At 35.3% G+C, this 24449-nt stretch overlaps 2 protein-coding genes across 2 annotated transcripts in view; one reads left to right on the top strand and one right to left on the bottom strand.

The window, feature by feature from the left end:
• LOC118749267 (protein furry-like) overlaps positions 1-24449 on the bottom strand; it is a 294401-nt gene that overhangs the window by 139009 nt on the left and 130943 nt on the right. The window contains exon 9 of the mRNA XM_036484066.1: positions 21683-21850. Coding sequence (XP_036339959.1) covers positions 21683-21850 — 168 coding nt within the window. The remainder of the gene's footprint in view (positions 1-21682; positions 21851-24449) is intronic.
• On the top strand, positions 12258-15357 carry LOC118749268. The gene is made up of 2 exons (XM_036484067.1): positions 12258-12546; positions 15222-15357. The coding sequence occupies exons 1-2, from the start codon at positions 12294-12296 to the stop codon at positions 15269-15271; spliced, it is 303 nt and encodes a 100-aa protein (XP_036339960.1). The 5' UTR covers positions 12258-12293; the 3' UTR covers positions 15272-15357.

Genomic DNA, 24449 nt, shown 5'->3' with positions numbered 1-24449 from the left:
CTTTCAGAACTGTTTTGGATTTTTTGCTTATATACATAAATATCATTTTAAACATGGCGTGCATTTACGCCAATTGCCACGTTAAAAACGACTACTATGTGCTGCCATATAAAATGTGCTGGTATGAGCGGTAGGGTGTTAGACGCTACTCATGAGGGAAATGGTCTTCTCTGGTCTTTTCAAAAATGTAGATCAACCAAAGTTGATTTATTTAAATTCTTTAGGCAGTCCAGAAATGGGTTTTCTGAAATTGGGAAGGATCTGTCGGTACTTGTTGAGAAATTTAAGCATTATGAAAAAATTTGTAAGTCTTTCACATGTCTCGACAAACCTCCACACTTTGAGGATAGCCGAGAAAATAAATTTAGGCGTGGTAGTAGTCCAGCTAAAAAGATAGTCACTTAATCAAGTCAGAGGTCGACATCTAAAAATAATAACGTCCATCATACCGTTGATTTAACAGTGTTGCCATCAACATCTGAAGCTGCACTGTCTAACTTAGTTCTTCCGAATAACTCGGAATACCGCATATCAGACATCATTACTAAAAAGTTGGTTGTAATTCCGCCGAGAAGATCCATCCTTGTCTCTAGATTTGCTAAGAGCACTTCTTCGGATGATATAAAGTCATACATATCGACTAAAATTAAAACTAAAAATGTATTTATTCGTGATTGCGATATTTCGTCTTTTAAAATTTATGTAGCTGCCGAAGATTTTGATGCACTACTAAGGGCCGTTTTCCCAAGTAACCTGTAACTTTAAAGCTCACTTTATATTTAAAGGTTACATCAAAGTTAATGATTGTGTCTAAAGTAAAGTATTTTATTATCGGTTTTAAATTGGTTTACACCCAAGAAACATACATATGTCAAAAACGGATAATAGAAATACTTAACTTTGGACATAGCTTTATTTTTAATCCAACTCTTAAATATAGTGCGTTTTAAAGTTAAAGGTTACTTCACAAAACGGCCCTAAATTATTCAGTTTGGTCAACCGGGGCGTTTAATTGTGAGTTTGAGTATTAACCTAATAAAAGTAATAACAACGTAGCTAAAATCTCTAGTCTTAATTCTGTTTCAAAAAACTAGCTCGCAGGACTAATTTAAGTATTTACTATCAAAACGTTAGAGGTTTGATTACCAAATTAGCTGACTTATGTGTGTATTTGTATTTGGAGCTTTTCGGCCGGTGTGTTGAAAATAAAAACAAAGTTTAGTTTTTTCTCCTACGCGTTTCGACGCATTTTGCAAAAACGAAAAACATTATTAGTAACAAGCAAAATTATTTAGAACAATACAAACATAGTTAGATTTCAACATATTTGACTTACATTAACATAAAAATTAGTTTAATTATTCACAATTTTAAAAAAAAAACGACATAAATACATTTTCCGGACACCACATTTAACATTTAGTAACTTCTTTATCTTCCGATAGCTTAAGCATTGTGTGTTATTGCAGTAGCATATGCACAGTTTATATTGTCAACATCTTCTTTGTAGTCCATTACTGTACATATATTTTGTTGTATGCGTAGCCCTTCTAATGTCATCCGCTTTTTAGTTCTGTTCTCCACGTCTAAAATTCTAGCGTTGGCGAAATCTGCTGTGTGATTGTTTGTGGTCAAGTGCTGCGCTAACGCTGTGGTGTTTTTCTTATTTTGGCGTCAAGTTTGTGTTCGTTGATTCTGGTTCCTAATGCTCTCTTCGTTGTTCCAATGTATACTTTATTGCAGCTTTCGCCTTCATTCCCTTTGCACGATATTTCGTAGACTACATTGTGTAGTTGTTCCTTGTTAATTTTGTCCTTTGTTTTGGTATCAATATTTCTGGTCGTGTTATGTGGCTTATGTGCATAGCATATGTTAATGTTTTTAATAATTTTGCCCAATGTTTTGTTGTACGTTAGGTTGGGTATATACGCGACGCCTGTGTATGTTTTCGTGTTATTTTTATTTATTGTTATGTTGTTATTGCATTTCATTTTATTTATCGCTGTTGTTATTAGTGTCTCTATTACTCTGCTGGGATATGCGTTTTTGAAGAGAATGTTTTTTATTTTAGCCCTATTGTCTTCTATGAACTCCGGGTCACTCAAGGAGTAAACTTTGGTGATGGAATTTATTGCTGTGTTCTTCTTCTGGGCCCACGGGTGATTAGAATTAAAGTGTATCATCCTTGATGATGCTACGCTCTTGATATACCAGTTAGTTTTCAATTTATTTTCACTCTTATGAATTTCAATATCTAGGAAGGCTATTTTGTTATCTATTTCCTTTTCCAGTGTGAATTGTACTTTTGTATGCTGTCGATTAAATATTTTCAATATCTCTTCCACGTCTTTTGTCTTAACTATAGCGAATATATCATCTACATATTTGGTAATGTATTTGATACATATGTCCTTATTTCTTAGCTCGATAATGCTGTCGTCAATAATTTTGTCTAAAACAATGTCAGCTATAGTGGGCGATAAAGGGTTACCCATCGGCATACCATACACTTGCTGGTAAAAGGTTCCATCGTAGACGAAGTAGTTGTTTTCCCTCAGACAAAATTCTAATATTGTTAGGAATTGTTTTTTGGTTATTGTTGTATGCTTTTCTAGGCTTGACCACTGCTTCTTTATTGTGTTAATCGCCAAATGGATGGGTATATTCGTGAATAAAGATACGACGTCCAGGGATATCATCATCATCAACAGTTATGTTTTTAATATTTTCCTTGAGTTGAAATGAGTTTTTCACAGTAAAGTTTTCAGAAACGATATTTTTAAGGGTCTGCCACACATATTTTGCCAGTTTGAAGCATGGTACATTCATAGATGATGAAATTGGTCGAAGAGGTGTGTTCTCTTTGTGGATTTTGGGTAAGCCATAGAGTCTTGGTACTGTAGCTGCCGTGCATGTCAAGTATTGTTTAAGTTTAAAGTCAATGCTTTTATTTTTATAGACTAATATTTTATAACTGACTTATATTCAAAACGTTTTGACTGCAATTACAATATTATTTCCTTGACTGAAACATGGCTCAAACCTCATATTTTTAATTCCGAAATTCTTCCAAATGAATATCAAATATACAGGAGCGACCGTGAGGGCAGAATCGGTGGAGGTGTTCTTTTTGCGGTGCATTCGCCGATACCATCCGAGGAAGTCAGTGTTCCTGTCATTGAATATACCGAATTTAAATGTATACATGTACAGGCTGGGAAGGGTTGGTTATTTAGCTTTTTGTTACATCCCTCCTATTTCTGCCGTATCAGTATACTAGCCGGTCACAGATGCGCGAGGCTTCGCCACGCGCTGAATGTATGGATATGTATGTACATTTATGTATTTGGAGAAAGAAATCATATGCCATCATGTCCTTCATTTATTATATACATAAAAAATATTGTCTAAATCCGTTCAGTAGCGTGGTTAAAATATCCGCCCTTCATTTATACTACTACTACTACTAGAAGATGGTAATTTTAAATAGATGGCAACCCTACTCAAAAAAGTTTAAGTTTTTGTACACGCAAAGGACATGCACTTTCATTTGGTATCTCACTTTTTTATCCAACGAACGGTGAAGATCTTATAGTTTTTAAACAAGTGGCAACCCTACTCAAAAAATAATACATTCTTTCACATCCAGAGGCTAAAAGCTCAGTTAGTCAACGACGTAGCGTAAACGTAGGTTGACGTACGTAGCAGCATATCAAATTTACTGTTGATAGAGAGAGAGGGAAGCAACGGCAACGTCACCGCCATGCGGTGGTGAGTTTTAGTTAACACGCGAATCGCATAAGGTAGATCGTGTCTGCGTCAACCTACGTCTACGTTACGTCGTTGACTGTTTGAGCTTTAAGTCTTTCCATTTGACAGTGATGGTGCAGAACTGACGTCTACACTTATTAGAATTGAATATAGTAATTTTCTTAACAGATGGTAACCCCATTAAAATTCTAAATTAAGGAGGTCACTCTCCTATCGATACAGAATATATTAGAGAAAATCTCGTCAAAATCTGTCCAGTAGTTTTCGAGATAACCGCGTACAAAGAATCTTGACTTTCTTTTATACTATGTATAGATGTACATACATATATTCAAATTAGCGAAGGAGAGAAGAGGAAAGAAATACGAGAAGAAACTAAACAAAAACGTCGAAGTAAGCGTATTTCATTTGAATTTTGTGTTTCAAATATTTTTGACTGACCACTTAGGATCTATTATAGCGGGTGTATATACATACATACATATGTAGATACTAAAGTACTTGTACATATGTACGTGAACCTAATGAAATATATACATCAAAGTAGGCACAGCTGATTTATAAATTCTGTCTCTCACTGAAATCCCAACAAATGTAGCCTATGTGCATACATGCTCACCTATGCAAACAAAAAAATCATCAGCTCCTTACGCTTTTTTTAATACAGCACCTACCAAAAAAACACTATTATGAAGAAAGAGCGCCTTCACGTATTATATGTTAGGTATTAATTTTTAAATAGGTGCTAGCCCCATTAAAAAAATAAAAGCTTATCCGGAGACCATATTCTTTCACTTGATACCCCATTTTTTATTATTTTTAGAAAGGTGGCAACTCTACTCAAAAAACAAGTAAGAAAGTCCCAGTTCGGGCGGAGCCGAACATTAAATACCCGGCGCAAGTATTAAATATATGGTTTTTCGCCTTTCCGAAACCTACCGCTAGATGGTAAGCCGGGGTGTATCAATTTTGAGTAAATTAGCGTCCTTAAATTTCGAAATATTGCAGTTTCAAGCATTTCTGAAATTTACCGCTATATGAAAAGTGGCCGTAATTTTAGTCCGATTTCAATAATTTTCAACGGTAAGCGCAATAAAAATACCGAGTTTGGTAGAAATCGGTAGAATGGTTACCGATATACATATATGTGATCATAAGTGGGCGGTGCCACGCCCATTTTCCAAAACTTTGCCATAAACGTATTTCTTGGTAAAGAATGGTTGCAAGCATCAATTTTGAATAAATTAACTTTAATATTTACTGATTTATCGAAGATTTTGTATTTCTCTAAATTACCGTTATATGGGATGTGGGCGTGGTTATTGTCCAATTTTAAAAAATTTCTGCCATTTGGTATGCTGTACCAAGGCCAACAAATGTGCCAAGTTTGGAAGAAATTGGTGCAGCGGTTACCAAGATATACACATGTAACCATAAGTGGGCGTGGCTACGCCCATTTTCCAAAAATTTATAATATTCTTATTTTTCGTCTGAAAATTATTATAAATATATTTTGAGTGAATTATCTTTAGTAGTTACTAAAATATCGCAGTTTTCGTATTTCTGGAAATTACCGTTATATGAGAAGTGGGCGTGGTTACAGTCCGATTTCGCCCGTTTTCAATACCAACCTACCTTGGACCAATGGAAACCTACATACCAAATTTCGTTGAGATATCTAAATTTTTACTCGAGTTATCGTGTACATGGACGGACGGACAGACGGGCAGACGGACAGACAGACATGGCTTAATCGACTTCTCTATTAATTCTGAGCATTTATGCATACATTTGTCTATATCTATCTCGATTCGTTTTGGCTGTTTTAAACAACCGTTATGTGAACAAAATTAATATACCCTTGTGCACAAGTGCGCTCGGGTATAATAGTAGATTATTAAACACCTGGAGGCCAAGCCTTTTCATTTCACACGTCACTTTTAGTACGCATACCATGTTCAAATGAAATAGTAATTTTTAAATAGGTGGCAACCCTACTCAAAAAGTAATACATTATTGAACATCTAAGAGCCGAGCCATTTTATTTGACACCTCATTTCTGGTAATCCTACGAAAAGAACGGGCCTTATGATTTTTTAGACAGGTGGCTCTCCCATAGGAACTCAAAGTACTATAGATAACATCCCCATCGATACAGATTATACTTAAAAGATTTCGTCTAAATCCGTTCAGTGGCGTGGTCAAAATATCTCAACTTTCCTTTATACTAAGTATAGAAAATAGTAAGTTTAAATAGGTGGCAACCCTACTTAAAAAGTAACAAAGTTGTTGTACATGCAAAAGCCATGCATTTTCATTTGGTATCTCATTTTGTAACCCAACAAACGGCGAAAATCTTTTAACTTTTTAACAGGTGGCAACCCTACTCAAAAAACGAATACATTATTGCGCATGTAGAGGTTAAGTCTTTTCGTTTGACAGTGACGGTACTGAACTGATGCCTACGCTTATTATTATTGAATATAGTAATTTTATTAACAGGTGGCAACCCCCTTAAAAAAAATATTAGTGCTTTTCACGAGGCCAATCCCTTTCATTTGAACCCTCATCTTTTGTAATCCAATGAACTGTGTGGATCTTACAGTTTTTTAGACACGTGGCAACCTTATTAAAATTCTAAGTAAAAAGAGATCCCTCTCCTGTCGATACAGAGTATATTAGAAAAAATCTCGTCAAAATCCGTTCAGTAGTTTTCGAGATTACCGCGTACAAAGAGTCTCGACTTTCCTTTATACTATGTATAGATATGCAGCTAGTTTCTTTACTTGCGCCCGTAAATGCAATGCTTACGGCATCCGAGTCTCTGATTGTTTTGGGCGATTTAAATCTGCCACACATTTCATGGAACATTATTGACACCGATATTGTACCAGTTTCAGCTAGAGATAGTAACAATGTATTTAAGCAAATAAATATGTGTCTAAATAAGCTTCGAAAGGTCTTGGATCTCGTTTACGTTGATGATGTTCCAAAGTCCTCTATTAATCGGTGTGATCCCCTAGTTTTGCCAGAGGATGCATCGGGATGGTTGAGTTAAGCTAAGAAATCATAAATGAAATACATAATAATAAGTTGTATAGTTCAAGTACTAGATATGTTGTTGCGAAAACTAATTTCAGGAAAATTAACAAAGAACTTTCAAAGTTATCTTGGCCAATATATAGAGAACACGTCAAGAGTAGCGTTGAACCTTTTAATGATACTGTTTTCAATTTGTTTCAAAAGTATATACCAAAACGTAATATTGTTCATGAAGAACCAACAAAATTATGGTTCACTCAAAAGCTTACGCCTTTTGTCCTTTATTTCTTAAACTGTCCTTTAAATCGGCTCTGCATTTTTCAGAGGTAAATTTTTAAATGCGGAATATGAAAAATTAAAATGTCCCTTATAAAATATAATGAAAACCTTCGCCAGTTTGTTTCGCATCTCACTTATGGGTTTCTATTTAATCAGTTATATTTGTACAATCTATAAAGCACAGAGAAACTTGTGCCCAGGATCGTCTTGCACGCTGAGTTTCCAGTTTCACTGAAAGAGAACAATAAACCTACTGCACACTGGTTCAAAACTGGCATTTAGTGTTCGTAATTCCCCGGAGCCTTCATTTTTCACTTCATTTGATTAATTTAATTTTTTTTTATGAAAGCTTACTATATTTGCAATAGACCAGTTGAGCCTGATTTCTGCATTTTTATTTGATTAGCAGTTTTGAAGAAAATGTATTCTCCTGTTCCAGTTAATAAATGTTACATAACAGAAACTAGTTGAAACCAATCGTATGGTAAAATCGTAAAATCATTGAGAGGCAGGCTGACGTTTTCCTGCAATATAATTTTAAAACTCGAACTCAAGCTCACACACACATTCTCATTTTTAATCTCAAACAACAACAATCGCGAACAATTTAATTTTTTTTTATTTTCAATTTTACATATTTTAAAATGTTTGAAAACGTCTGAAAAAAATCATGGCCGACGAATTGAGAGAATGATTTTAACTTCTAGTGTTTTTATCATGGTTCACCCCATGATACAAAAAAGAAGGTAGTTTCAATAAACAACTTTTGACGGATAATAAAAATTTTTGAAGTTTCATAATTTGTGAGTATTATCAACGGCCTTGCCACTTTGATAATATTAAAACAATAAATCGGAGTATTTTCTTTCCCATATTTATACCAATGTAATAACATTTTAAATCAAAAACCATTATCAGTACTTGGTACTGTTAAAGGAGACTTCATCGTAATGGTTCTCTTCATTTTGTAATAAAAACCACGGGCGCATTTTTCTGTTTTTTTTATTAATGCCATCTTGCGATTTAAAAATCAAATTCTAAAGAATGTTCTTCCCAAATGAAACCTTTTTATATTTAGGTTCAAATTTGCTTTTAAATTTCTCATCAGATTTTGCAAAAAAATAGGCTTTTAGCATCATTAAATTTCACAAATTAATTTATGCAAAACACCTGAAGAAGGCTTGAACAGACCGCCCTCCGATAAACAGCTAACAGATCGTCGTTTAAAGTACAAAACCGTGTATCAACAAAATGCACAACTGCGTATGTGAGGTTGCATAAATTATTTAGAAGAGAATAAAACACTCACATTTCAAAATGGTTCTCTTTTTTACAAAGAAATCGCATTTCAGGACGAATGGATAAGGGTTGAGCCAAGAGCTTGTGTGAGCAAATCCAATTTTTGGAGAAAAATGTCAGTTACGCGGTTTTGCAGTTACACATTAATCATGCGTTCTGAAACCTAGTCGTCAACCCCATTTGCGAAATCATTTAGCCGGCATGATTTTCTAGTTCATCATATTGAATGTTCTGATAAAATCTCTGCTTAAAAAAATATATTTCTTCCAGTAATCAGGTAGCATGAATTTGATGAAATGCCATAATTTTATTAAAAGTCAAATGGTTAGCAACAACAACGAATGTCATTAAATGAAACTACCTTCTTTTTTGTATCATGGTTCACCCAAAACAAAAAAATACACACAAAAAATTTAAATGTTATAAAAAATGTTCACCAAAATTATTTTTTTTTTTGTTTTTTAGTAAAAAAAATGTTGAAAAATTAAGGCTCCGGTGGATTATGAACATTAAATTCCAATTTTGAGCCACAGTGTGCAGGCTTCGTCGCGCAGTATGAATTATGATAAACGCATTTTGGTAACAAAGGATTGCGAAGTCCTTGAAAAGGATTTGGCTTCATTTTTCGCTATGCAGGGAACTTGTACAATTAAATAATATAATTAACTGATAAATATTGGATATAAATTAGGAATGGGTGAGGTACTTTTATCATACAAGTTGTATGTACGAATTCCCTAATCATTTAGAAAAAAATGTCCTTTATTTTACGTTGGTTAATATGGTCATCGTAGCTATGTACTATCGCAATACTGTGTCTAGCGACAGGCGCCTCATTGCCAACATGTTTGCTCAGTTCTTTAGGTCCAATTATTCGGTAGACTTCTCTACGAGTGGAGACTATCCGTATTAACTTTGTACGATTAACTCAGCTTTTATTCGAGTAATTTCTTTCGATGAAGTTTTACACTATTTAAAAACCTTAAAAGTGTCATTTAGGCCTGGAACTAATCATATTCCGACCTGTTTCCTTAAAAACTGCGCTGAGAATATCTGCGATCCTTTAACAACTCTAATCAATTTGTCACTAAAACATGGCGTTTTTCCGTCAGCTTGGAAGGAATCTTTCATAATACCACTTCACAAAAACGGAAGCAGGTCTACTATCGAGGCATAGCGAAGCTCTCCGCTATCCCCAAATTATTCGAAGCAATTATTGTTAATCAGCTAACATATTCTATATCTTCTTCAATTTCACAATCTCAAAACGGGTTTTCTAAAGGAAAATCTATTATTATGACTAATATATTAGAGATAACAACTTATGTGTAAAACGGTTTTAAAGAAAACGCTCATACCAACGTAATATACACCGATTTCAGTAAGGCTTTTGACAAAGTAATATCACTCGTTACTAATAAGTAAACTTGATCTAATCGGCTTTCAGTCCAGTCTTCTTCAATGGATCACTTCTTACCTCTCTGATAGAATACAAAGAGTTATTTTTAAAAATTGTTCTTCCAACATCATTAAAGTTTCTTCAGCAGTTCCTCTGGGAAGCCACCTTGGTCCGATTCTGTTCCTGATATTCATGAATGATATTTCTTCTATAATAAAATATTCAAAAGTTTTAATGTATGCCGATGATGTTTAAAACATTGTCCTCTATCGAAGAAAGGTCTTTGTTACAAGCGGATCTAAGCAACGTGGTTAGTTGGTGTAATGCAAATTATATGCAACTTAACCTTACAAAATGTAAAGTTATGTGTTTCTCTCGAAGGACAGTTCAACCAGCTGTTTATTCAATTTCAAATTATAATCTGGAGCAGGTATCCAATTTTATCGATCTTGGAATCACAATGGATTCCAAACTCAATTTCAACCTTCATATTAATATTACAGTCAATAAAGTAAAAGGCGTTTTTGCATTTGTAAAGGGATGGTCAGAAGAGTGCAAATATCCTTATGTTACAAATGCTCCTTTTACCACTTTAGTTAGACCTATACTAGAATACGGATCTATTGTTTTGAATCCCCGATCCCAAGTTCATTCAGATAGGATTAAATGAATTCAAAACCAATTCTTGCTTTTTTGCATTGCGTGATTTTAACTGGGATTCAGACTACAATCTCCCCCCTTACACTAGTCGTCTAAAGCTCATAAATTTGTCTACACTCGCAATTCGTAGAGAAATGCTAGGTATAATATTTATCGTAAAATTAATGACAGGCGTGTTTAATAGCCCGGCCCTTCTGGGTGAGGTAAATTTTAATTTCCCCTCTCGAGGGTCAAGACACTTTACACTTCTGGTTTTGAAGCCATGCAAAAGTAATTTTGAACTAAACGAACGATTCCGTTGTTTATGTCAAGATTTTAACTCTCATTCCAGCACGTTTGACATATCGGACTCGATTTTCGCTATAAAAAAAACTATCATTTCCATTACCAATAATTGAAATACTATCTTTAGCATATCCAATCATCAGATGAATTTGATTCTGTAGCTGAATAGTTTTAGATCTCGACACTTAACAAACTCCTGTTTCCACGACTCGGCACCAAAAAAAAAAAACAAAAAAAAGGTTCCGGACGCCATGCGGACTGCGCCCCTCGTGTCGGTTGGGCGGGAATGGAGGGTAAAAACCGTTGGGATTAATTAATTAATAAATCAGATTTATACCGAAATTCGTAAATTACACCAAGGTATACATACACCAGTGTGATACTTGAGTTGTTGAAAAAAAATCTTTATTACTTAATAAATTTCCTATTATTTGGCTATATAGAATTGATCAGATGAACGCATGCCCGAAGCACAGTGCTCCCAGAGCGGGCAAAAATCAAACATTTTGTAAACGCATTTCAAAGCAAATAATTTAGTCTGAGCCACATCACTTTTAGGCTTTACTGTCAAAAATACAACTCAAGAGGTATTCAGTTAAATTGTTAGTTTTTCCATTTACAATTGCTTAAAAAAACTGCAAAAAATAATTTGTAACAAAAATTTGAGTTCCGTAGTTTAGACTCGCTATATTTTAAATGCAAATTTATTTTGTTGAAAATAAAACTACTACTAAAATTTAGAGGAGTTAATCTAAAAATCATCTAAAATCAAATTTTTTTATTCCACAAATCAAAAGTATGGTCTTTAAAAAATAAAATAAAAGTGTACTACTTTTTTCACTTTGCGAAATAATGGGGTATTCACGATCCAGTGCATACTGTCTAGTATGGTAAATATTTATGCTATCTGTGCACCATGCTAGACAATATGCACCGGATCGTGAATACCCCTAATGTGTTTTTTGCAAATGCATCAAATAATTTTTTTATTTCTTGTAAATGCCAACATATCTGCACCATTCGTTCGATTTAAACAAAAAAAAATAAAATGACCTTGCCCCGCAGATTTGCAATAAAAGTGTATTTTTTTGAAAATAGTTGCCAACTGTTAAACAATTTTATTCGGTGACAGGTAATAAGATCAACGGAAATCTAAAGTTCTATTCACCGCCTTATTTCTCGATATTCTATCCCGTTGTTATTGAGACTTGTCTGGAAGCAGAGTTACAAGCCGTAGCAACAACAACGGCAACAAGCCGCAACTATCAATACCGGTAATAAGTAGAAGCAACATTTACGGCAACAACACCAACAGAGCAGCGGCAACATCAGCGCCCGCAGCAGTAGCGGCATCAGCAGCGACCGCAGCAGTAGCGCTAACATCAACAACAATCTTAGTTTTACTGGTGAGCTGTATTGTGAACTTTAGCGCTAGTTTTGTTGAAAATAATTAAATACAGAGTTTAATTGTTATTTATTAAATATTACATTTTTTTTTATATAATTGTAAACTTCCCTTTTCTGAGGTCTTTTGATATTTGCTCAAATTCCAATCAAAATGTTTCGTTCACCACAACATGATACACATACATCTACACGAGATAATTTAAATGAAACTCTTATTGATTTACAAAATAGTACGTTTAACGAACAGTTAACAAATCCGTATGTCGATCGAAATAGTAATGAGATTTGTGCTACATCGGTCAAACTACCACAATTCTGGACAAGTTGTCCGGAAGCGTGGTTTATTCATGCGGAAATGCAGTTTAGTACCAAAAATATTACACAAGAAACAACAAAGTATGAACATACAATTACTGCACTTCCGCAAGAAGTTATAATAACGATTTTAGACTTTATTCAAAATCCGCCCGAAAATAATAAATTTACTGCACTTAAGAAAATTTTAATTGAAAGGCATTCATTAAGTGAGAATGCGAAATTAGACAAAATTTTATCGGATACTGAAATGGGTGATCGTAAGCCCTCAGAATTTTATCGGTCGCTTTGGATGAGGAAGTTACCGAAGAACCTAAGCGTGATTTTAGCTAGTTCTAATTCAAGCAGTATTAGTGAATTGACGAAATTGGCTGATAATGTTTGGGAGGTTATTAGCAAAAGCGAGATAGCTTCAGTTAATGATTTTCAAAATTCAAAAGGTGAAAATGCAGTCATGGCTAATTTGGTTAACACTACTTCTCTTATTTTTAAAAATTTTGAAAAACTTTCTTTGGAATTATGTGAAATGAGGAGGGAAATGAATCAAAATTATTCAAGGTCACGTTTAGTGAATAGGAATCGTTTTAGGAGCCCTTTTAGATATCGATCAAAATCACGCGACAATCCGAATTGGTTATGTAGATATCATTATAAATTTGGAAACAAGGCTAAAAAATGTGAACAACCATGTGCATTTTCGAAAAATAATAGTCCAACAAACTAAAGTCGTCCGTTGTTGCGGCGACAAACAACGGGAATTTAGACATTTCCACACGTCGCCTTTTTATATTTGATAAAACAAACAAACTAAATTTTTTAATTGATAGCGGAGCAGAAATTTCGGTACTTCCAGTTTCTAAATTTTCGAATACTAGGAAATCTTCAGATATAATTTTAACGGCAGCTAACGGCTCAACTATTTTTACATACGGGAAGAAACTTTTGAATATTAATTTGGGTTTAAGGCGTGAGTTCCTGTTTACATTTTTGATTGCTGATATTGCGAAGCCGATTATAGGAGCTGATTTTTTGTGTAAATCTTCACTTCTTATTGATATTAAAAACAAGTGTTTAGTAGATCCGTTAACAAATCTATCAGTTAATACAATTTCGTACTTTTGCAATGTCCCTCTTCCGAAAATTTTTTCAGTAGATGATCAATATACAAAATTATTGAAGGAATTTCCTTCCCTTATTTCTGAGCCAGATTACTCAAAACCGGTTAAGCATACAACGGTTCACAGACTTGTCACTGAAGGAAACCTTCCTTTTTCTAAGCCAAGGCGCTTAGATCCTATCAAATTTAAATCCGTGGCATCTCCACTTCATTTAGTACCAAAGAAATAAGTTAATGACTGGCGTCCTTGTGGTGATTTTAGAAGACTTAATAATGTGACTGTACCGGATCGTTATCCTTTGCCTCATATTCACGATTTTAATATGAACCTTAGGAATAAAAATATATTTTCAAAGTTAGATTTAGTTAGAGCGTATCACCAAATTCCAATGGCAAAAGAAGACGTTTTTAAAACGGCGATTACTACTCCTTTCGGTATGTTTGAATTCACCCGAATGCCTTTCGGGCTGAGGAACTCAGCGCAAACGTTTCAGAGATTCATCAACGAAGTAGTAGGTAAATTAGATTTTGTTTTCGCGTATATTGATGATCTACTGGTTGCAAGTGAGAGTGAAGAACAACATTTAAAGGATCTACGGGTACTTTTCGAACGTTTGTCTGAGTATGGTTTGAACGTCAAACCAAGCAAATGCATTTTTGGTGTTCCAAGTATAGATTTTTTAGGACATTGTTTATCTGAGGCAGGGATACAGCCTTCTGTAAACAGAGTAGAAGCGATTCGCAATTTTGAACGACCGAAGTCAATAAAACAAGCGGAAAAGTTTATTGGTATGGTTAACTATTACCATAGATATATTTCAAAATTAGCTGAGTTTACTGGAGTTATATATGATTTAATTAATAAAACAAGTAAAAAGCGAGACAAAATTTTGGTTTGGGATGACAAATCCATTAAAGCTTTTGAATGCATTAAAGAGAAGTTTGCATCTAAGATTTTGCTAAATCATTTTAGTAAAGATGCAAAATTGTCTTTAACGGTAGATGCATCCAATACAGCAATTGGTGGTGTCATACAGCAGCATTTCAATAATAAGTCTGAACCACTTGCGTTCTTTTCAAAGAAACTCTCTCCAGCAGAAATGAAATGTAGTGCTTTTGACAGGGAACTTTTAGCAATTTATTTGAATATTAAACATTTTCGGTATTTATTAGAAGGAAGACAGTTTACGGTTTTTACTGACCACAAACCCTTGATTTTTGTTCTAAATTCCAAAACTGAGCGTAGTCCAAGACAGACAGAGACTTGAGTTTATTGCACAGTTTACTAGTGACATACAGTATATTAAAGGACAGACCAACATTGTAGCTGACACGTTATCTCGTGCGTTTGAAATAGATGTGATTAAAAATTCAGAACTTAATTTCAAAATTTTACAGAGTGAACAGCAACAGGACAGTGAACTTAATAAACTTATTTCTGGACAAAGGTTTCAAAATCTTAATTTAATTAAAATTCCTATTCTAAATTTTAATATTTGGTGTGAAGTGTCAGGAGAAAGTCCTAGACCTTTCGTTCCAAATAATTTGCGCAGGACAGTGTTCGATATGTTACATGGAATTGCTCATCCTGGTACCAAGGCTACACGCCGATTAATTGTGAAGAAGTATTATTGGCCTTGTATGAACAAGGAGATAAACATATGGTCAAAAGGATGTATAAGTTGCCAGAAATCTAAAGTTTATCGTCACACAAAATCTCCTGTGAGCACAATTCCAATTCCGAAGAGCAGATTTGAACATATACATTTAGATATTGTTGGACCGCTTCCGGTTTCAAGAGGTTACCGCTACATTTTAACAATTATGGATAGATTTACTCGTTGGCCGGAAGCATATGCTGTAAAGGATACCTCTGCACAGACAGTTGCAAATAAATTTTTTAATGAATATGTTTCGCGTTTCGGTGTGCCTTTAGAAATCACGACGGATCAGGGTACTCAATTTACGTCCAAATTATTTTCGGAACTTACTAAATTACTTGGTAGTCATCATATCACAACTTCTTCCTATCATCCTCAAAGTAATGGTATTGTGGAACGATTCCATAGACAATTGAAAACTTCAATTTTGGCTAGGAATGGAACTAGAGATTGGTACGATGAGCTACCGATTATTCTTCTTGGTTTGCGTTCAGTGTACAAAGAAGATATTGCAGCCAACCCAGCTGAAATGCTTTTTGGCCAAAATTTGCGTCTACCTGGAGAACTTGTTGTGCCAACTACAGAAAATGTTACTTCCGCCGAAATTTTAGGAAGTGTACGGGAACGTTTTAAAAACTTTAATTCAAATTTAAAACATCACAAATTTTCCGATTCAGGAATTTATGTTCCAAAAGATTTACAAACTTGCAAATTTGTTTTTATTCGCATTGTTAACAAGCATTCTCTTCAACATCCTTATGAAGGCCTTACAGAGTTATTGAAAAAGACAAAAAATATTTTAAGGTAGATGTGAATAATGAAATTAAAATTATTTCGATTGACAGACTAAAGCCAGCAATAGTTGAAATAACAGAACCACATAACACTAACAACCATATAGTTTCAACAACGACTAAAAAGAAACAAGTTACTTTCAATTTGTATAATAATAACTCTCTGGAAGGGGGAGTATTGTAGTGTTAATACTATTTACTATTGTACTTTGTTCATTTTTGTACTTTGTTATTTTTGAAATTATTGAATTAAGTTCTTTTTCAATTTATGTAAATCAAAAAGAAAATTTTTGATTACTTCAGAATTTTTTCTTCTTTGAAACTTAAAATACGTTAAATTAAAATTAAGATTATATAAAACTAAAATTCTTTTAAATACAATTCTACAATTAAATACGCTACACCCCTCATATTACTAGACTCTTAAATTAACTTTATAGTTTCAGGATTTTTTTATTCTTCACTTATTTCTTGCTAAATATGTCAATTTTTTCTTTCGTCTGATAACCATGTGTAATGGGGTATAGTCGCTGTGCTGGGTATGGAGTTAGAGTTGCACGGCTATATTTAATCCCGCCTCTTCCGTCCTCGTTCGCGCACTCTGGAAAACCTGAACAACCCATGTGCGAGATGCGGTAACCAATCCGAGTGGAGCCTTGGGTCACGGCAGAAAGAGAGGGAGCTTCGGTGGGGCCACTCCGATTTATTCGGTTTAAGGGCTCACTGAAGTCTGCAGCGTCTGTTCACCAGTAGATGCGGCTGTTAGCGGGTGTCTGTCTTGGAGCAAGCGGCCCGCTATATAAGCGTGTATTTGGTTACGAAATCACCCCCGTCCCAGCAATGGGTTATGCGCTGTGTTTGGGACCCACCACGTTCAAACCCCTTCCAGTGAAGAAGCGAAGGGGCATTTGGAAATCTGATTTTACTTCTTTTATAAGTGTGAACTGCACATCATCAGTGTCAAAAGGTGGATGACCCGCTAGTAATATGTAGAACATACAGCCGGGGCCCCACACATCTGCGGGCAGCCCATATCTTGCACGGGTTACCACCTCTGGTGATATATAAATGGACATGCCGCTCATCTGGCCTCTTTAACTGAGTTGCTAATCCAAAATTGGCGATTTTACATCCCGCTCATTAGCGCCCATGTCCAGACGAAGGAGAAGGATCGTGTTTGACGACTTCAATGCCAGAGTGGGCAAGGAAGGGATCTTTGGAACCACCGTCGGAAAATTCAGCCTCCACGACGAAACGTCCGACAACGACTTCGTTGTGGCCGGAAACATGGCAGTATGCAGTACAAGGTTCAAGCATAAAAATATTAATCAAGCTACTTGGCTGTCTACGGATCGAAAAACGAGAAACCAAATCGATCATGTTGTGATTGACGGAAGGCATGCTTCCAGTGTTTTAAACGTACGTACACTCCGAAGCTCAAACATCTACTCGGACCACTATTTTGTTGCAGCCAAAATACGCACCCGCCTCTGTGCAGCAAAAAATGTGCGCCCAAATATGCAAGGAAAGCTTAACGTCGAAAATCTGCAATCACAATAGACAGCCACTGCATTTGCTACTCGACTCTCACACCTGCTCTCAGAGAGCACTCTTCAACAAACCGACATATGCGAGCAGTGGAACCACATCTCCCACTCATTAAGTACCGCCGCCGAAGAATTAGTCGCATGTCAGCGAGCCCGAAAGAACAACTGATACGATGAGGAGTGTCAGGAAGCTGCAAAGAAAAAATATGCCGCCTACAGGGCCACGCTGGGATCGGGCGCAACGCGCGCTATGTGGGACCGCTATAGGGATCTGAAGAGAGAAACGAGACGTATTTGCCGCAATAAGGAGAGAGGGGCCGAAATACGTGAGTGCGAAGAGCTTGAAATGATGGCTGACAAGAAGAATGCCCGAAAAGTTTACCAGAGAGTTAGGCGACTTACGGAAGGTTTGAAGACGATGGCGTACTCCTGTAAGAACAACAATGGCGACCTAGTTACCGATGTTCAAACGTACTTAGATTATGGAGGGAAAACTTTTTCATCCTACTGAATGGTAGCAGCACGGAAAGTTGTGGAGAAGAAGACCCCGAGCCCCCAGGCGATGATGACGGTGTCGATGTTCCACCGCCTGACTATGACGAGGTACGAATAGCAATAAGACAACAAAGCTGCAAGAGCTGACAGCCCGCAAGCTGAGCTATTTGAGTACGGTGGCGAGGAGTTGATAAGATACATGCATCAACTCTTATGCAGAATATGGTCAGATGAACGCATGCCCGACGACTGGAATTTAAGTGCGCTCTGCCCTAGGGATGTCAGTGGCAAAAATACATCGATGTTTTTCCTCGAATCGATGCATCGAAACTTGTATCGATATTTGTCGATGCATTGGAGGGCGTACATCGATGCATCGATACGCATAGAGTTTTCCTCAACTATGGAAATAAAATTTTAATAACCTTTTTCGATGTGTAGTTTTATAGCTCATAAAATTTTTCGTATAACCAAGCGCAAGTCAACCCAAGAAAAATTATTAAACATTAAAGCAACTGAAACTTGCACTTTATTATACTAACATTTTATCAACTATAAACCTGCATCTTTCTCTCTATGAACTTCAGACAAAGTGACGTTTGGCCATTTGATGTACTGGAGATGTCAGTTTACAGAAAACATCGATGCATCTATGCCTCGATACATCGACTTTTGTACATCCAATGGAAAATTTTCGATGCATCGAAGCAAAACATCGATTTTTTCGATGCATCGATGTTTTTTTGGCATCCCTACTCTGCCCACAAGAAAGGCGACCCCGCCATTAGCGCCAACTACCGCGGATCAGCCTTCTAAGCATAGGATACAAGATCCTATCGAGCTTTAGGCCTGTCAAATCCACCATAGACCAAGTATTCACAATACGCCAGTTCTTGGAAAAGGCCCGCGAGAAAAGGATCGACACTCACCACCTATTTGTCGACTTTAAAGCCGCTTTCGACAGCACTAAAAGGAGTTGGCTATACGCGCTATGTCCCGATTTGGCATCCCCGCGTTGTGTAAAATGACGTTGAGAAATACCACCAGCTCCGTCAGAATTGGAAACGACCACTCCGAGCCGTTCGCCACCAAACGGGGTTTCAGACAGGGCTACTCGCTTTCATGTGACTTCTTTAATCTGATGTTGAAGAAGATAATAAGAGCTGCAGAACTGAACCTCTCAGGAACAATTTACTACAACTAATCGAGGACAAGACGAAGTATCTCCTGTCATCAAACAAACATTCAGCACATTCGCGCCTTGGCACCCACGTCACTGTTGACAGTTATAATTTCGAGAAAGTAGAGAATTTCGTTTACTAGAGAACCAGCATTTACACCGATAATAATGTCAGCATAGACATCCAACGCACAATCACTCTTGCCAACAAGTGCTACTTTGGACTGAGTAGGCAATTTAGGAGTAAAGTCCTCTCTCGACGTACGAAACCACACTCTGTACGCCACTCATCATGCCCCTGCTGGTGTATGGCGCAGAAACATGGACAATGACAACATCCCATGAGGCGGCTCTTGGAGTATTCGAGGGAAAGATTTTGCGGAAGATTTACTGGCGACGACGATTACTGCAGACGATGAGCTGCATGAGCTTTACAACGACATGGACATAGTGCAGCGAATTAAAATACAGCGCAGGGAAGCCAACTCGTGGGGCGATTCCCCGATTTGCAGGGAGTTTGAGTTTGCGTGGGGAATCGGGTAATGGACAGTTTTTTTTGTGGGGAATATCAGTTAACGTGGGGAATTCGGGGATGAACTGGTTTTTTTGTGAGGAATCAGGTGTGACTATTTTTTTTCTTTTTTGCTTCATTAATTTCATATTGAGTTAAAAAAGTTGCATAAGAAATACAACTGCAACTAAAAGAACTGCTTTTGCAACCCTGCCAATTATGCAAATAACCGTTCATATGTTAGAATTTCCTTTGTCGCATTTGCTTTCCTATAGTGAATAAAACAATTCATTTTTATATGGAAGAAAACCGCAACACCAAACAAAAAAAAAGCTTGAACATTTTACGAAAGTTTCTTATTACACAAAGTTTGAAACTTGGATTTAAACGGTTTTATTGGATAATGAACAATATTTTTATAAAAAATAACTCAAATTAAATAACAAAAAAAAGTAATAATTTTAGAAACTTTTTAAAATTTGGTGCGAGTAAAATTTTTTCGACCACTGTATGTATATAAGTATTATATGTAAATCTTGTATTCTTTATTTGTTAATTATCTTTACAAAAGTTTGGTTTGATTTATGGGTACATAGATAAATTATATTTAGATATAAAATAAACAAAAAGACCAACAATATATTAAAATAAAATTTTTTTAATAAGGAGATACTATGGGGAATTTTACGAAATTTCGGACAAAATCGGGGAATTTCATAGTCGAAATCAGACACCGACGTTCCATCTCTGAAAGTATTCAACTCAGAACCCGCTGGTGATTGCAGAGGAGGAGGGAGGCCTCCACTGCGATGGAAATACCAGGTGGAGCAGGATTTGGCTTCACTTGGCATTTCCAATTGGCGCCAGTTGGCACAGTAGAGAAACGACTTGTGTGCTTTGTTGAACACAGCCAAAATCGCTTAGGCGGTTACAGCGCAAAAAAAAAGAAGAAGGCACCCATGTTAGGTTACCTAATTCCCTTAAGTAAATAAATTTAATTTTTTGAACAGGTTGCAATCCTTGTACATGTAGTTAAGAAGTAAAGCATTTCTAAAAAGATTTCGATCGTTACACATATTGTAATATCTAACTCAATTAACTTCTCAATTTAACCTCTAAAAAAAAAACTTTATTGTACATCTACCGGTCAAGCTCGGTAAACGGATACCTTACATTTGTAAATTGAATAAACTATGTGTTTATACCCAAGTAAATGCTACAAGAACCCGAATTTTCAACTTTAAACTGGATTTACAATGAAAGTATGGAAGTTATGAATAAAGAACAAATAACAAAAACATATAAAAAAAGAATATTAATGAATTCAGCGCCCTTAAGTTCACTAAGAAACAAATTTTCATTTAAATCCGTACTTTATTCTATTATTTCCAACATTTTATATGGAAGGGAAACACTGTGCGATGACTGGAATTTAAATGAGTTAAAGTGAGTAAATGTATCGATTCAGAGACAGACTACACAGATCTTTAATAATATACATAAATCCTTAATATACAGTGGCGAAAATATAAATAGGGAGGAGGTATTTTATGAAAGTGTATCTCATTATCTAACAAAAACCACCTAAGCAAAATTTCAAACTTTTTAATTAGATTTCTTAGAAACATTCTGAGTATGCAATATCCCACTGAATTTGAGTCAAGCAATGCCGTTGATTTTTGGCAATTTGTTTATAGGAGGTGTTAGTCATTTCTGCAATTGTCCAACATACTTTGTATGGGAGAAAATGCGCTAACAAAAAATTGCCAAAAATTATTTACATTCTCGCCACCGTATGCATGTATGTACAAAAATAGTTTTACTTTAAGCTACCTTAAAGGTGAGCATGCATACTACATAATTTTTCTTCTGACATAGTGTACTTTTATACGGAGCTTATGAAAATGAAATTTTACTCACTTCAGGGCTTCGTGATTTATCATTCCAAGAGCATTTACGGCCGCATCGCGTACGTCAACTACCTCACAGCGTAGCAGAGGCACAACCAGCTTGTAAAGTGCTTGGGGCGAAGCGGAACCCATAACAGATTTATCACTTCGATCGGCATTCAAAGAGTCGGGTGATGAGCTAAAAGAGTACGTGGAAAAAAAGCATTATTTGAAATGGCATGTACAACACACATGCAATAACACATTTACCATTCGAATATTAACTGTAAATAGTATGTATATATATTCATTAAATTAATTGTTTCCCTTTTTTGCTACAAAGTAAGTTTTTTTATGACATACCTAAAGAATACCGACCCTTGAGCTAGAGAAAAAAGAACACGTGGACGTGGTGCACCCCTTTTTGATGAGTTTAATGGTAAACTTTTTTTTGGGGCAAATTGACAGGGGCGGCGCTAGGGGGGGCTAAAATTGGAGTTTCCAACATTTTCAGAAGCTTATATTTGGAAAACTATTGAACCGTTGGAAAGGTAATTGAAGGACCTTTCAATCAATATATATATCTATGTATATAATGCAAACATATTTTGAGAAAAAGTAAAAAAACCAAATTATGTCCTTTTTTATAAAATTGTATGTTTTTCGTAAAAAAATACGTAATTAACTATATTAACAAATATATTTATCGGAAAGACCCAAAAAAATACCTTTAATTTGGCGTATAATTTTATATAGTTAGGTTTAAGTACAACGCCAGCAGTGCATTAAAACAACTGTATTAATGTTATATGTTCTCTGCAAAAGGTGTTCTGCCCCTTTTCTTTGGCAACACAGAGAGGAGAAAGGTGTGGCCGCCTACGCAGAAAGGTGTTCTCTGCCAAAGGTGTTCAGCCCCTTTTATTTGGCAACACAGAAAGAAAATTCTACGTATTGAGGGTTGTAATCCCTAAGCGCGGCCGAAGGATAGCGTAGCTTGAATAATTGTCCATTTAATTCTAGAACTCAATCTTATAACAAATAAGGTGATTAAAAAAGTTGTTTGTATATATTTCTTTAGTATTTTTTTTTTATTTTAATTCAATTTTTGTAAAAACTCAACTGAGTAAGATTTTCTATCGCGTGATTTTTTATTCCAAATTTTCGCCTGCGACGCTTTTCCTTTTTCATATAAAACTATATTTTTATATATATTTAGTCAAATATGATGTCCACAAAATTTTTTGCTACAACTCATATATAAAATTAACGGTATTTTTGTGCTCTTTCTGATAAACATATCTGTTAATATAGTTAATTACCTATTTTTTAAAGAAAAACATATATTTAAACAAAAATTACCATAATTTCGTTTTTTAACCTTTTCTCGCAATGTGTATAAATTATATACATAGATATATATATCGAATGAAAGGCCCTTCAATCATCTCCAACTGTGTCCATAATCGGTTCAATAGTTTTCGAAATATAAGCTTTGGAAAATGTTGAAAACTCCACGTTTAGCCCCCCCTATCACCGCCCCTGTCAATTTCCACAAAAAAAAATGCCGTTAAAAGCCGGAAAAGGTGGCAAGCCACGCCCACTTTTTTTCTCTAGATCAAAGGTCAGTATTCTTTAGGTGTTCCCTAAAGTCTACTAGAAGGCAGCGGTTCCAGTGGAAGAAAGGCAAACACAAAGATCTAAAAAGTAGCACATTGTCAGTGATTTCCAAAATCAACCAACAATTTTTGCTATTAAATACTTAATACTCAGCTGTTTCGATTATTATAAAATAAAGATATTTTCAAAGCTTAGGAAAAGTAAAGATATAAATACAAAATTAAAAATTACAATATTAAGTTGTGCGATAGCAAAAGGAAGCCGTGAGTGAGAAAGCAATACGGGTTTTTACTACATACATATGTATAACTAATACTAGCTAACTATTTTTATCGGGTGCATAACCGTATAAACAAAAAAATTGCTTTGTTACTTATCAAAACAAATAATTAAAATTAAAAGAAATATTAAGTTAAATGGTGAAAAATTGTCATTATGTGAGTGTCGTAAAGTTATGATAAGCACTATATGTATTTATGTCGAATCCAACTTTCTGATACCACTTTTTGTAAATTTTCGTGGTGCACGTACAAAATTTCACATTCAACTGTGTAACCAGACATTTGCATACGCATAAAAATATTAATGACTTGAAAAATATACTAAACATTTAAAACATTAACATAACCGTTCATTACCGTTCTTATTAATTTTTATTATAAGAGCCTATTTTATGAAAACATCTGTATTCAACGGTTAAAATAAATTAATAAGTCCCGGCTTAATTAGTGTTACCCCGATGTACTACTATAGTAGTACATGTAGTACTACTCAGGGATGGGCGTAATCAGGAAAATGAATAATTGAATAAAAAAAAATAATAATTCATCATTTCACAATTTTTGAATGACGAATAAATTTTTATTCTTCATTCAAGCACTTTCGAATGATGAATAAATTTTCATTCATCATTCAAGTAATTTCAAATAAAGAATACATTTTTATTCTTCATTCAAGCACTTTCGAATGTGCGTATGCAGACTTTTTAAGCCCAATCTGTTTTGTCATCTGAGGGGACTTTTTGCAAAAAGTTCTTCAAGAAACTATTTTTATTCATAAAAAACTCCGGAAAAACCGAAACTTTTTTGGTGCAGTATATAGATAACACAAAATGAGACAAATGGTAGGGGTCAGTGATCGGGAAGGATTCAAACTACCGGGGAAAGTTATATCGGTAAAAA

The sequence above is a fragment of the Rhagoletis pomonella genome, unplaced genomic scaffold (assembly GCF_013731165.1).
Source record: "Rhagoletis pomonella isolate Grant_MI unplaced genomic scaffold, Rhpom_1.0 Rhpom_scaffold_00014, whole genome shotgun sequence".
Classification (NCBI taxonomy): domain Eukaryota; kingdom Metazoa; phylum Arthropoda; class Insecta; order Diptera; family Tephritidae; genus Rhagoletis; species Rhagoletis pomonella.
The sequence above is the reverse complement of the archived record's forward strand: the minus strand, read 5'-3'. Positions and strand labels throughout refer to the sequence as shown.

What these genes read in the sequence shown, in the direction of transcription:
- LOC118749268 (XM_036484067.1), top strand. Translation starts at nt 12,294, where the DNA reads ATGTTTCGTTCACCACAACATGATACACATACATCTACACGAGATAAT. An exon ending in AGAAACAACAAAGTATGAAC is followed by an intron (nt 12,547 to 15,221) that starts ATACAATTACTG and finishes CCTTGTATGAAC; the next exon opens with AAGGAGATAAACATATGGTC.